The sequence below is a fragment of the Denticeps clupeoides genome, chromosome 4 (assembly GCF_900700375.1).
Source record: "Denticeps clupeoides chromosome 4, fDenClu1.1, whole genome shotgun sequence".
Taxonomy (NCBI): Eukaryota; Metazoa; Chordata; class Actinopteri; order Clupeiformes; family Denticipitidae; genus Denticeps; species Denticeps clupeoides.
This window is the reverse complement of record NC_041710.1, coordinates 8566295-8580580: the sequence shown is the minus strand read 5'-3', so window position 1 is coordinate 8580580 and position 14286 is coordinate 8566295. Positions and strand designations below refer to the sequence as shown.

General features: G+C 42.9%; 1 protein-coding gene across 2 annotated transcripts in view; it reads left to right on the top strand.

Moving 5' to 3' along the window:
* The window catches only part of astn1 (astrotactin 1), a 195131-nt gene that overhangs the window by 156098 nt on the left and 24747 nt on the right, over positions 1 to 14286 (top strand). For both annotated transcript variants that reach the window (XM_028976985.1, XM_028976984.1), the window contains one exon: positions 13906 to 14174. In XM_028976985.1, the coding sequence (XP_028832818.1) occupies positions 13906 to 14174 (269 nt within the window). The remainder of the gene's footprint in view (positions 1 to 13905; positions 14175 to 14286) is intronic.

The window sequence follows — 14286 nt, the reverse complement described above, 5'->3', positions numbered from 1 at the left end:
GAAGTCAGGCTACCTGAACCCTAGAGGTTAAGGAAGTGGACTCTGCAAGGTCACAAGTGTTATGTACACTTGAAGAAATTATTATTGCTTGTTTCCTTCTTTTTACACTGTGGACGTGTGCAAGTCAAAGAAAAAGGATTACTAAAAAATAAAAATACACAAATATTCTTCTTGAGAACAAACCACAAACTGTGTAGTGGAAAAGATAACTGCACACACAAGTGAGTCTTGATCAGTGGCAACCATTTATATGAGAAAGACACTTTTATAAAGAACAGTGTAGTAAAATGTCAAATCTTTTGTTTGCCATGTATACCATATAGGGGCAGCAGTGGCCTAGCGGTTAAGAAAGCGGCCCCGTAATCAGAGGGTTGACTATTCGAATCCCGATCCGCCACGGTGCCACTGAGGTGCCACTGAGCAAAGCACCGTCCCCACACACTGCTCCCCGGGCGCCTGTCATGGCTGCCCACTGCTCACCGAGGGGGATGGTTAAAAGCAGAGGACACATTTCTTTGTGTGAACCATGTGCTGGGTGTGTATCACAATGAAAACCATTATATCACAATGACAACCATTATATCATGCAGCTGAAGTCTACATTCAGTGCACATTCTGTGCCACACTTAAAAATGTGTGATCAGAATTAATTATGGGGCCACAAAGCACAATGGGACATAATCGGGAACAAGAGAAACAAAAAAAGCAAAAGAAATGACCCATTCGTTTAGCAATGCGCCAGTTTGAAAATATTGCCCTCAATGTCCACTTTCTGTTTTTGACATTGACCTGGCAGAGTTCGAGATGGAGGTGTAGATTGACCAAGTCAATGTGTGTTTGTTCCACTTCTGTGTTCTTTGGCCTCAGTTACTCAAGCTCCATCAAAAAGACGGTTGTGATAAAAGGTTGATTTCCTCCCTCGCAGACGCCCCTGTTGATCAGCGGGGACTTGAAACATCCCTCACACCTGTGTAATTGCGCTCGCGGTAAGTGTGCTTTTGGAAGCCGCTGCTCACTCCGCTCACACTAGCTGATTGGAAAAACTAAAGTTGTTCCGTTAATCGGCACGCAGCCGGCAGGTTTGCCTCATGAGCAGTCGACTGAGTCGCAGGCTGGCCTCAGAACAGCCCCACCTCGGTTTCCCACTGCAGAACGCCTAAATGAGAAAATTAATTATGACAGGAGTGTTTGCTCACTCTGTTGTTTTTCTGACTGACGCTGATCGTGCCAGCGCTGAAAGTGACAATGGGACAGCGCGTACCGTGTTCCTGCTTGGAACGATCCTGAATCCCCGCTCAATAACGGGAGAAGACTAAGCCAAGCGGCATCCCTCAATCCATCTGCCTCATTATCTACTGTTATGCTCAACTATCTTTTCGAACTCAGTGCATGGGTTCTATGAAATACTTCCTTAGGGCTGTCAATTAATTTCATTTTTGCATTTTCTGCATTTAATTTCAAATATTAAATATTAATATTCATGCAATTTGTTTACTTCCCGTGTGGCTCTGGCCTATGACATGGTTGTGAAATTCATGGAGCCGTCACTCCAACACAGGAGCAGTGTGCTTGTGTGGACGCTTCCTTTTTCTGCTGCACAGGGAGTGCAAATAAGCCACAAATATGAAAAATGCCATTTGATTTCCTGGGTGCCTATTTCCTACCAGCTAGCACCATTGCTTTGTTTGTCATTGTGTCAGTAATTAGTCCCAATCAGTTTTCCATGCATTTCCAAGTGAAAGTGATTGTTTTTGTCATTGTGATACCCAGCACACAACACAGCTCAGTCAACAAAATGTGTCCTCTGCATTTAACTCATCACCATGTGAGCCTGCAACCTTTTGGTGACCTTTTGGTTTGGTCTGCTTTCTTAGCCGCTTGGCCACCGCTGCCCCATCAGCTCCCGACTTCATTCAGTCCTTCATGTATTTCTCTGTTCAAGTTTTTATTTTGGTATTTTGGTCATTGTGCCTATTTTGTGTTTTGTTATTGTCTGTCATTAAATTCCACGTTATTGTTTTGCACTTGAGCCTTGCGCCATCACTCTTGTGACCCATCATGTGAAACAACCTCTACTGAGCCATTTAAAGCAATTTTACAGTACATTGTGCACTTTAGTCTTAATAATACATTGGGATAAATGTATTGCAAAATATCAAATTTAAATGTATACATTATAGAATGCTTATTACAAGTATTTGGTGATTTTGTTTTTTTATTAATCTCTAGTCTTGATGCTCTGGGATTGTAAATCATAAATTCACAAGACTGTAAAGTTAACAGCTAACCTCTCAACTGATGGATGTGCGTGAGTTTGGGCCCTCGTCAGAATTAAAATGTGATTATGAAGCCTGTTCCTCATGGCCGCAGTGGACCTGAAGGCCAGGCTTGGCTCTGATGGACGGTCAGTGCCTCCAGTCATGTGACCAAGGCGACTTGTCCCCTGAGGGATTGGTGGTTCATTTTTTGTACTCTCTCTTTGCGCTGGAAGATATTAATATGTCTTTTATACGCCCTCTCTGCACTAATGAGCTGCTCTGCAGTCAAATGGTAATTACGGGGAGTAATTTTTATCAACTTAATTAGTTACATTTCGGTCCTATTGATGAATCTTCTCGATCCTGATTGTTCCACGTGCTCTCGCTGTCGCATGGTAACAAGCTACATAAGGTACGGTGTGTTAATATTGCTTCCGAAGACACGCAGTTCCCAGCGCCTCTTCCTTCCTGAACACACCTGGTCTGCTTCCAGGCTCCTCCTGCACCAAGTGCCACGAAAACCAAAAAAAAAACAGGGCTGCAGATTGCCAGGTAATTAAGCCCGATAACGACCTCCTAATTCAGGTAAACAGGGACTTGATCATCAGTTGACGTGCTGTATCTGGGGTGTCATTGTCCTTATACGTGCAGGCCCCTGAGGCAACAGCGCGAGCGTCAGTGACAGTGTTGCTGTCACCTCTCTTTTAGGGGCGGAGTTTCTTTGTTTCCCACCGCGAGCGGCTCCCGCTGTTGTTACCACTGCAGCACATTCCGTCAGAGAGGCGCTGAGAGCACCGTCCTCCCGGCAGAAGATTGTTAATGTGACCTTGATGAGTCGAGCCGAGCGGGCAAGGTCACTTTGGGCCGAGCTGCACAAAATCCTCCCTTATCCCTGTGCACTGTGTTTACGGTCAGAGTGATGCTCTGCTACACACACTCCTTTCTCTCGCCGGGAATCATTCAGTGAGAGACTGTCTGAAACACACATCAGTAAACACTGGCGACTTGATATTGTGCTTAAAATCTTGTATCTCAGTACGTGACTACATACGTGAAATATGTATTTTATTTTTTTTTTACCAAAGGATGTATACACAATTCACACACTCGCATCTATGGCCAATTCATAGTCACCAATATGTGAATGTCTTTGGGCAGCAGGGAGGGCACGCCACAGAACCCAGAGGAAACGTGTGACCACGTGTTGGGAAAACATGCAAAGTCAGTCCTGCTTTTTTTGGTGTTTTTATCACTCTTGTAAAACCCCAACGGTTTTAAGCAATGCACAAATTGGTCTTGTCCTCTATCCCGTTCCCTTGATCTCAAACACTCAATTGATTTGAATATTTGGTGTTGAGAGGTCGAAGGACATACGAACTCACTTTGTAGCAACAAGGAAAATGTCAAGGAAAATGTCATCAACACTGTCCATTGACTTGGACAGAACTGATTAGATATTGGTGGACAAGGGTCAAATATCTATTTACTGAATACAGCATGTTTCTCACTGAAACTTGTTCAGTCAGGTCATACATGCGACAAGACACAATACACACAAAAACTGGGATGACAACAATGCTGGATTTCGGATAGATGTATGTTACGCGCACCAGGACCACAGGCAGCAATAAAGTCACTTGCACAGGTTGTACATTAAAACACATACATTCAATTAGACAGAGGGCTCATTAAAACACATACATTTAATTAGACAGAGGGCTCATGCAAAGTCCATTCTCGCTAGTATTAACTGTATTGTTTTTTGGGGTGATGCGATACAAATTTGGAGGTCATTGATCACAGTGAATATGGGTATATATCTGTAGAGGTGTTAAAATTTGCAAAATCATCTATGTTCTCGGCTCAGATTGATTCATGACGTGTCTCGAAACTGCAGGGCATTTATTTTTTTATTTATCGAAATGAGTAATTTTGGCTGCCTAAGTTTAGTGGTGGGCATACAGCTCATAAAAGAACAAAAGGCAGTGGAGTGTGTGTAGCGCTTGGCCTTGCTAGTGATTGAAAACGAGCCGACCCGGCTAGTTGCCATGTCAACGCCGGGTGACCTGTAATTGTGTGTGTGTGTGTATGTGTTTGGGTGACAGAATGGGGTCTGAAGACATGGACCTGACGAACCAGTCATCTCTCGGCCCTGATTACTCATTTTAGAGGTCGAGACAGACAGGACCGCGGCCAGGTCCCTTTTCTATAATTAATCACCCCCTCCATCCGCCGAGGACGGCCATCACCTCGCAATATACGCGCTGGCACCGGCCAGCGCCACGGCGCCGTGAGCTGCCATCCCGTTTCACATGGGGGAGTGATGCATCTCCCTCAGACCGGTGTTTTTTTAAAGATCAGCGGGGGCTTAATTTGTTGCCGTTGTCAGGGAGTGCGCTAATGTGAGTTTGAATAATGAGAGGGTGTTTAAAAAATTATAAATAAAAAAATTCAATCGCCTGACTGAGCCTGAGCTGAAAAGCGTGCCTGATTTATGTGAAGATCATTGAATTTATTATTTTTGCCACCAAAATGATATGGAATTAAATGTCAACAAAAGGCCTTTAATATATCAGCCTACTTGATGCAGCATTATAAATGACTCACAATGGAAACTGTTGGAGCTTTTCTTCAGTTTAATACCTTCGAACAGGTCCTTCTTTCTACCCTCATCTCACCACAGGATGTATTTTTTGTCAAATTTTCAATGGTGATTTTAACGGTGCACTAGGTGATGCTGGAATAAACTTGTTTTCAGTTGCCGCTTTCAAGGTCAAGGACGCCGCATTTGAAATGTGCATCATCACACACATCTCCTTTCCTGCTATAATCACACACAGCGGCATAATCGGAGGCGGAACAGTTAAGCTGCCGAGAGCTGAAGCTCCGTGGCACAGATGTGCTGTTAAAGACTTAAAGCACAGGATCCCGTCTACTTTCATTAGTCCTGTAAAACACCGCCTGCAAATCCTCACCTCAATTAGGCCAGGGGAAAGTTCTGGGCTGCGCGTGAAGGTCAACGTGCGCGTCGGTAGCGTAAATGATACGGGGGAAGTTGCAGAGGTGGACATGTTGGGGGGTTTTGGGGGGGCGTTGTTAGCGTGCAATCTTGGCGTGAAAGGAAAGCCAGCTGCCTGCCTCATGTGGACAGATAAGGCCAGCAAAACAGCACCTGGCTGGCAGAGTGGCCCGCAGCTGCTGTGAGCCTGCAACAACTCCTGGGGACGCACCCACCAAGGCTAACAGCGCCTGATTAGAACACTGCAGCTAAGGCAGCGGGGAGGCGGCCTGCCTTCCGTGGCCTGGATCTTCACAGATTCCTGAACTGTAAAGGTATATATAATTTTCTGTGCGACATGTTTATGACCATCTGAAATGCATAATAGTTGCTTCAGGTATTAATACTCATCTCAGCTTTAATGTAAAAAAAAAGAAATTTCAACAATGTTCAGCACTTTATTTCCAATTATTGTCATTTTCAGTAATGGGGGACTAACTGGTCGTAAACACAATTTACATAATTCTCACACATGCTACTTACTCATTCTGGATTATTTGAATCTGCACCCGACAGTATGTCATGTGTGCAAACATCACTGAACACTTTCTTTATGTTAAGTTTTGGGTGTGGTCTGGCTTTTAACGCCATTAATAGATTGACAAATGCCACAGATTTCATAGTCTATAATCAGAATATGAAAAGGGTGGAGTACCAGGAAATAGACAAGGGAAAACATAATGATAAAATTATGTAATATTAAATTAGAATAACAGCAGTTTTTGGAAAAATGACTCTTGTTTAGGTTGGAATGCTTGGACTTTGCAGTACACAGTAGTAGAGTGTTACTGCAATATTTTTGCCATGTCCTTGCTGTGGAAAGGGTTTATTTTAATGAGGTCCCAACCCAGAAGCTGGTAGAGATGGTCCATGACCTGCCAAAGAAAGTGCAACATGGTTTTTGTACAAGCAATTCCTAATAAACACATGTGACACAATAAAAGAAGATAAACTGTGAAGAACAACACACTTATGTGTTAAGCACAATAGTACCAAAATGACAAATTTATGGCAGCTTTATTTAAATGTTCACTCCTGCCTCGTATGCTCATTTACATGAATCTCCCTCTTCTCTCACACGTCTTTATGAATACTAGATTAGCGACCCGCCGTGTGCCTTATTCGGTGATTCAAAATACTGTGACACTCATTGTAACAGAGTCCTAAATCTTTCTATGAAGTAGAATAAACTTGACTGAAATGCCATTGGACTTAATAAAATGGACTTAATAAAAAAGACATTACTTCACCTGCAAGTTTTTCTAATAGATATCATTTTTTTTATTTGACTTTAATATGAAGTTTTATCATATAATGAAGTTCTATTATGCCTAAGTTAAACATTCTTATTCACATGTAGAAGTCTTTTTGTGTGTGTGTTCATTCTTGCTTCGCTCACTGTAGACAAGGCCACGCGGTTTGTTTAGACATTGTTTGTACGTTGCTGGTGGCCACTGCCGTTTGAGATTTATTTCCTGCCACAGTATCCTACACGCTCGGCAGAGGTCTTGGTCAAATGGCTCTATCCAGAACAAAAGATTCGTAAATTACCTGTGATTCGAGCCGCAGGACTCCGCGGTCACTACAGACAGTTGCGCTTTTGCTGCGAATGGCGGACCGCCGACACAGGCATTACTTTGTCCTCAGAGCACCACAAACAAGATGTCACGACTCCCCATGTCTATGGGCGGATCAATCACAGGGAAACAAGATCGGGCATTTTCACCTAGGGCAGCCAGGAGGCCTCGTGGCAGGTTTTTATTTAGATACAGGTAGGCGTAAGTGGGGGAATAAATTTTGCACTGGAAGATTGAACGGTTTTCCAGCCACAAGATGAAGACAGCCCAGGCAGGACATGGCATGCAGACGTCTTTCTCGTTATTACTGGTGACGTATAGACGCGATCCATGATGTGTCCATGCCAATCTTTTGCCCCTGGAGCATTTACACATGGACAAGGTAATAGTAATGGGACAATGGTGGGTCTGTGGTTAGTGCTCAACAGTCTTAACTTGTTCATGTGAGTCTCCACTGTCTTGTTTTAGTTGGGACAAGTCATGTATTGGGCCAGATTGGATTGTACCACAATGCACGATCCTTCCCCTGTAAATTGATTGCTACTTTACCTTGGCATTTACTTAGTCTGACAACTCACTCTCTTGCCAAGTGAAATTTTTAGGCTTTGGAGGCAGAGTGGGATTGAAGACCATGTGAGCTGAAAGGGACCAGCCTCTGTAGATTCCCCCCAACTAATTCTTTAACTTAAAAACTAAATAAAAATATGAATATGCACTGAGTATTCATGCAAAACCATATCAATGCTGATTAAACATTTTAATAATAACGATGTACTCCAACATTTATATTCAGATTGACTATGAAACATGGAAGCACACACACATTATTCAGGTTACAATCTACAGAGCAGCCCATTGTGTTGAAACATTTTTCAAAGCATACATTTGAAACTATGGTCTGGCTTTCTTAGGTCTGAAATTGCTTGTAACGACTATTAATTGGTAAATACATAGTTTCCATGTTACACTACTCACTCATTTAAACATGAAAAGTGTTCTAATAGGAGATTAAATGTAAAATTGTTTTCTTCCCTTCCATTACTCTAATAGGTTATAAAATGTAAATTTGGGGAAAATGTAAAATAGTTCCCTATTCAAACCATTATAAACATTGTGGTGGCAGCCCACCCTGTTTACAGGATTAATTACTGTAATATTGCAAATGTTTCATGTCAAACATGATTCAGTTGACTAATCGGTGAAAGGCAGTGTGTGTGAATGATTATGCTGGATCAGATATTTGTTCCATCTACCTGTAACCAGCTTAATTATGATCAGCTACCACATTAGAGGGACATAATGGATATCAACCACTGGTTTCATTACCAGGTTTTGTATGCAAAGTGTAACATTGAGCTTGCTGTTTGTACCACATTAGTAGTGAACTAAAGATTTGTCATTTTACACTTTTAAGTGAAACTGAAGACAAAATTGTACAAGGCTGGCCAGCAGTTCAATTAATTTTTTCAAAAGATCAAATAATTCTTCACATGTGTGTGGGACATTATTAAATTATACTTTCAGAAATGTGTATGATGCACATGCTGGTTAAAAACCAACAGATTCTTATTCTTTATACATTCATGTACACATAGTGCATCCAAAAAGTATTCACAGCGTTTTGTTATTTTGTTGTGTTACAGCCTTATTCCAAAATGGACTCAATGCATTTTGTTCCTCAGAATTAAAAAAAATTACTTTTGGGTTTTGGTGAATTTATAAAAATGAAAGTGATTGTCATTATGATGCACAGCACAGGGTGCACACAACAAAATGTGTCTTCTGCATTTAACTCATCACCAGAGTGAACAGTGGGGAGCAGTGTGTGACCTTCTGATTATGGGTCCGCTTCCTTACTCGCGAGGCCACCACTGCCCCACATAAGTATTACATAACTAATACATAAGTATTCACAGCTTTTGGTCAATACTTTGCCGATGCACATTTGGCAGCAATTACGGACTCAAATCTTTTCATGTATGATGCCACAAGCTTGGCACACCAACCTTTGGCCAGTTTTGTCCATTCCTCTTTGCAGCACCTCTCAATCTCCATCTGGTTGGATAGGAAGCATCAGTGCAGCCATTTTAAAATCTCTCCTGAGGTGTTCATTCAGATTGGACTCTGGCTGGGCCACTCAAGGACATTTAAAGAGTTGACCTGAAGTTGTCCTTGATTTCTTGGCTATTTGTTGTCACTGTGCAGTCAATGTGCTGCTGAATGATGAACAAGAGCGCTCTGGAGCAGGTTTTCATCCAGGCTGTTGCAGTCATCTTTGCAGTCATTGTTGCAGTCATCTTTCCATCTATCCTGACTAGTCTCCCAGTTCATGCACACAGCATGATGCTGCCACCACCATGCTTCATTGTAGGGATGGTGTTGGCCTGGTGATGAGAGGTTTGGATTCCTCCAAAACCTGACACCTGGAATTCACATCAAACAGTTCAACCTTTGTCTCATTAGACCAGAGAATTTTGTGTCTCATGGTCTGAGAGTCCTTCAGGTACTGTTTCTACTCCAGAAGGGGTGGTTTTCGTCTGGCTACTCTACCATACAGGCCTAATTGGTGGATTGCTGCAGAGATGGTTGTCCTTCTAGAAGGTTCTCTTATGTCCACAGAGGATCTCTTGGGCTCTGTCAGAGTGAACATTGGGTTCTTGGTCACCTCCCTGACTAAGGCTGTTCAGTTTAGGTGGCTGGCCAGCTCTAGGATTTGTTGTGGTGGTTTTGAACTTATAAATGATGGACACCACTGTGCTCATTGGAACCTTCAAAGCAGCAGACATTTTTTATTGTAACCTTCCCCAAAATTGTGCCTCGAGACAATCCTGACTGAGGTCGACAGACAATTCCTTTGACTTCATGCTTGGTTTGTGCTGTGACATGAACTGTCAACTGTGGGACCTTATATGGATCGCCGTGTGCCTTTCCGAATTATGTCCAATCAGCTCAAACATCTCAAGGATGATCAGGGGAAACAGGATGCAGCTGAGCTCAATTTTGAGCTTCATGGCAAAGGCTGTGAATACTTATGTACATTTTTAGAAATTTCCCAAAACCTCAAGTTTTTTGTCATTGTCGTTTTGGGGTTTTGTGTGTAGAATTCTGAGAAAAAAATGTGGTATAAGGCTGTAACATAACAAAATGTGGAATAAGTGATACACTGTGAATACTTTCCAGATGCACTGTATATTCCCTGAAAAGAACCAGTTTAATACATAACTCTCTGGTTTTATTTAACACATAAATGACACGACGTACAACCATTCTGTATGTAATTCACTTGCATGATCTGCTCCCACAAGCAGATCTGTTTCCTCTGCTTATTTCCTTGCTAAATTCTGTTTTTGCATCAGGATCCCAGGACAGGGAGGACATAGAGCAAGTACAGGACTACCCTGTACCCTGTATACCAATGAAAAGAGGCGACTGAGTGATTCAGTGTAACAGAGAGTTTGGCACACATCTGAAACGCACTTATTGGTCATTGCAGCAGTAGCTTGCAACTCATGTCCTAGTTTAAAATGTCGCTAATGACAGGGACTTGGCCACCCTAGTAATTGACATTGTCCTCACAACTACAAGTCTGTGATATTTTGACGACTGTTAGTGCAGTGGTGCTGTTAATCAAAGTAATGTACTCTCCAGACCATCAAAGACCCAGTAACAAACACATCTGCTCTCAGAACTGCCATTGCAGCATGCTTTTCCTGGTCGAACGGCGCTATAACACCACCTCATTACCCATTTTCCTGTGGAATCAGCTAGCATTAGTTTTTTTTCATGGGAAGTCTAGTCTGATGTAGTGTAAGGAGAGTTGTGTTTCATGCGCCTCTGTTTATCTGTTATTTACTGCCGTGTAAAGGGAGTATTGTCTCGTTTTTTCTGTCAGAGAATAAAGCGGTTTACCCCACAATCATTTTCAGCGCTTACGCGGCAGTTCGCCATATCAAAAAAGGCTTTTACTGACATCTAGTGTCCAAATAAAGGATCTGAGATTTTACTTCCTTAATGTCATTCTTTGGACATACCTACCCATCAAACTACAGACCAGCAAACCACAGACTCTGGAAATGATCTGAAAAACATGGTAATTGGAAGTCAGTCTGACTGAAAGCCACCAATCAAAGCATTTTCTCTTCAGAAACTGGAAATTACTGGGATTTTACATCGGGGCTTTATAATAATCCTGCATGCTGCCTTCAATGATCTGTCTAGTTCTGTGCTGCCTTTCTCTTGGCGTTTTCCTTAATATCTCGCTCTGCGAATTAGAACCATGACTGTTGGAATACTCTTATTTTTCTTATTTGATACAGTTCTTTTACTGCACTGCACTTTTATGTAATCTGCAATCTTTCTATTTTTCCGTATGTAAGATTTTTTGTAGTATATTGTATGTTGTTGTTCTTTATACCGTGCTCGAGGCTCCATAGACCGGAATCAAATTCCATGTATGTGTTCACTCATATACGTGTCGAAATAAACAAAATTCTGATTCTGATTACATAATAAAGACACAGAAATTACAATAGTTGAAGGAAACCAATTGATGATTTTATTGTGTTGTGAAGTCATCACAATCCTCAGAATTTTGCACAGAAACAGAAGTAAGACTTGTTTGGTAAAACAGAGCAGACAGCTTCGCTCGCAGCGCGACTCCTCGTCCCCGGCTCCATGCGACGATTAATCAAGCCTGCGTCACATCCGATAAAGAACGGGAGCGTGCTCCCCTCCCCTCCATCAACCCAACACCCAGACGTGGCTGGAAGCCACCGCCCGTGCGCTCAGATGCGCGGATATTCATCGTGTCTGTCTGCCATCCGCACATCACCCCTCTTTCATGCAGATGGTGACGGGGCATACAGGCTCCCGGTGCTTGGCCCGGTGTTGCCTCACATAAAGACATTCCTACAGGCAACACTACAGAGAACTCATGAATAACAATAGTGCACACACACACACACACACACACACACACACACGCAAACTATCTCTCGGCGGTTTTCTCCAAATGAGCTAGGTTTAATTAAAAATACAGGTTAGAGGGGATTTTGGGGCCAAGGATCTGGAGGAAACCAGGAACTTTGAGCCCAGGAGTACTGATTGATGTGCTGTAAGACCACCTCTTGTTTTCTGCCCTCCATTCAAGTGCACTGAAGTGCATTTGCATTTGTTCTTGTGCCACATGAGAGGTGTGTGAGCAGAAGTGTGATTCGTTGCCTTCGGCAGTGTAGTCTCTGCAGAATAAAAAAATAAATAAAAATGTGTGGCTTTTAATCCACAGTCTCTTAAATTGTCTGATTTTTATTAATGCTCGTTCGGGCAAGGGGGTATTCCCTAATTGGCTGTTGAGCTTTTAGATTACTTGTGTATCCAACCAGCTCAGCAAAGGGAGCAATGGTGTTCTGAGAACTTACAAAAAAGAAAGAAGAATCTAAGAATTTTTTTTATTCTTACACATGGCTGGTTTGCTGCTCTCTCGTGGGGCAGTGGCGGTTAAGGAAGCGGCCCCGTAATCAAAAGGTTCGAATCCCGATCCGCCAAGGTGCCGCTGAGGTGCCACTGAGCAAAGCACCGTCCCCACACACTGCTCCCCGGGCACCTGTCATGGCTGCCCACTGCTCACTCAGGGTGATGGGTTAAATGCAGAGGACAAATTTCACTGTGTGCACCGTGTGCTGTGCTGCTGTGTATCACATGTGACAATCACAACTTATGTTCCTCTATAGACATTAAAGGCGTGAGTCCTGGCTCAGCAATATGAGGCAGCAAGGAGTCTGCACAATTATGAGTGCATTTATGATGCAATTTTGGTGGTATTTTTGCAAAGCACGCTTCTCTTTTTGTGCACCCACGCAAATAACATGGTTGGGGAAGAATGACCAAATAAAAAACTACCCTAGCTTTGTATGTATTTTGGACACTTTAATGTAGTTATCTGTGCCATTTTGGCCATCAAATTTCACACAATGAAACAATTTTCTAAAAAAAATTTATTGCATAAATTCAAATTATTGTGTTGTGCCATGTATCTGTATTTTATGTGAATTGTATGAAGTGTCAAAATTTGCTTTCAGACCCAGGTTCTCAGACTGCTGTGCTCTGGCTCTTTCTAGTTGTAACCGTAGTACACCAGGTTGTACACCAGGAGATAATTCACAGCTGCTATGTTTTTTTTACTGCAGTATTGACAATGGATGATATTCAATAGTAAATAAAGTTTATATTAGGAATAAAATGACCACTTGGGTAAAGTCATAGTGACAGTGCTTGGAGTGGTGGTATTTCTGATAAGGGCTAGTGTTTTATTAAGGAACATCTGCACTCTGCACATCCACATATGAAAGTGAAGTGATTGTCACTTGTGATACACAGCAGCACAGCACACAGTGCACACAGTGAAATTTGTCCTCTGCATTTAACCCATCACCCTGAGTGAGCAGTGGGCAGCCATGACAAGCGCCCGAGGAGCAGTGTGTGGGGACGGTGCTTTGCTCAGTGGCACCTCAGTGGCACCTTGGCAGATCGGGAATCGAACCAGCAATCTTCTGATTACGGGGCCACTTCCTTAACCGCTAGGCCACCACTGCCCCATTATGGGCCTACATGCCCATTTGTTCGTATCCTACAGTTCATTTGGGGATTTTGGTCCAGTAAGCAGGTCTTGCTGACAACTCGGTCTCCAGTAGGGCAGAGTAAACTTTATTTGTAATCAATAGACATTTTGGCATTTGAGGAAGTACCCACTTGAGACATAATTGAAGAAAAGTCAGCTACTGGTGACTATTGATTTTGCATCCGATGCTTTTGCCATTTTAAAGACATAAGAAACTTGAGAGCTTGTGTATGGTGTTCTTTATTTCAACCATGGTAGTCTTTCCTCTGTAGCACATGCTCCTCATCTTTTTTACGGAAGCAATGAAATTAATCACTGTGCAGATTCAGATTTATTCAGCTGATTAAAATAGTTGCTACATTGTAACGGAGTTGTCACGTGGCGCTCTATTTCCAGGGAATTCTCCATCAGATGAGTCAGAGGAGCACGACAAGGAGCCGCGGACCCTGACCTACCCCGCGTACATCGCCAGCCTGCTGGACTCGGGAGCCAAGCGCATGGCGGTGGGGGTGCGCATGGAATGCAGCAGCCAGGGTCAGTGCCCGCTGTCGTGCCGCCTGTGCCACATGAGCCCTGGCCCTGCCCACCCCACCGAACCCGTACTGCTCCACATCACCAAGGTGACTCCCGTCTATGAGCTGGTCTCCAACAACGAGACCTATCAGGTAACCTGACGAGCTTCCTCAGTTCATATTTCATCCGTATCTCCATTGCCCCAATTTTAACTTGCACATGAAGGCATGCTGTCAATTTTAGAGCCTTTAGGTTTGTGTGTGA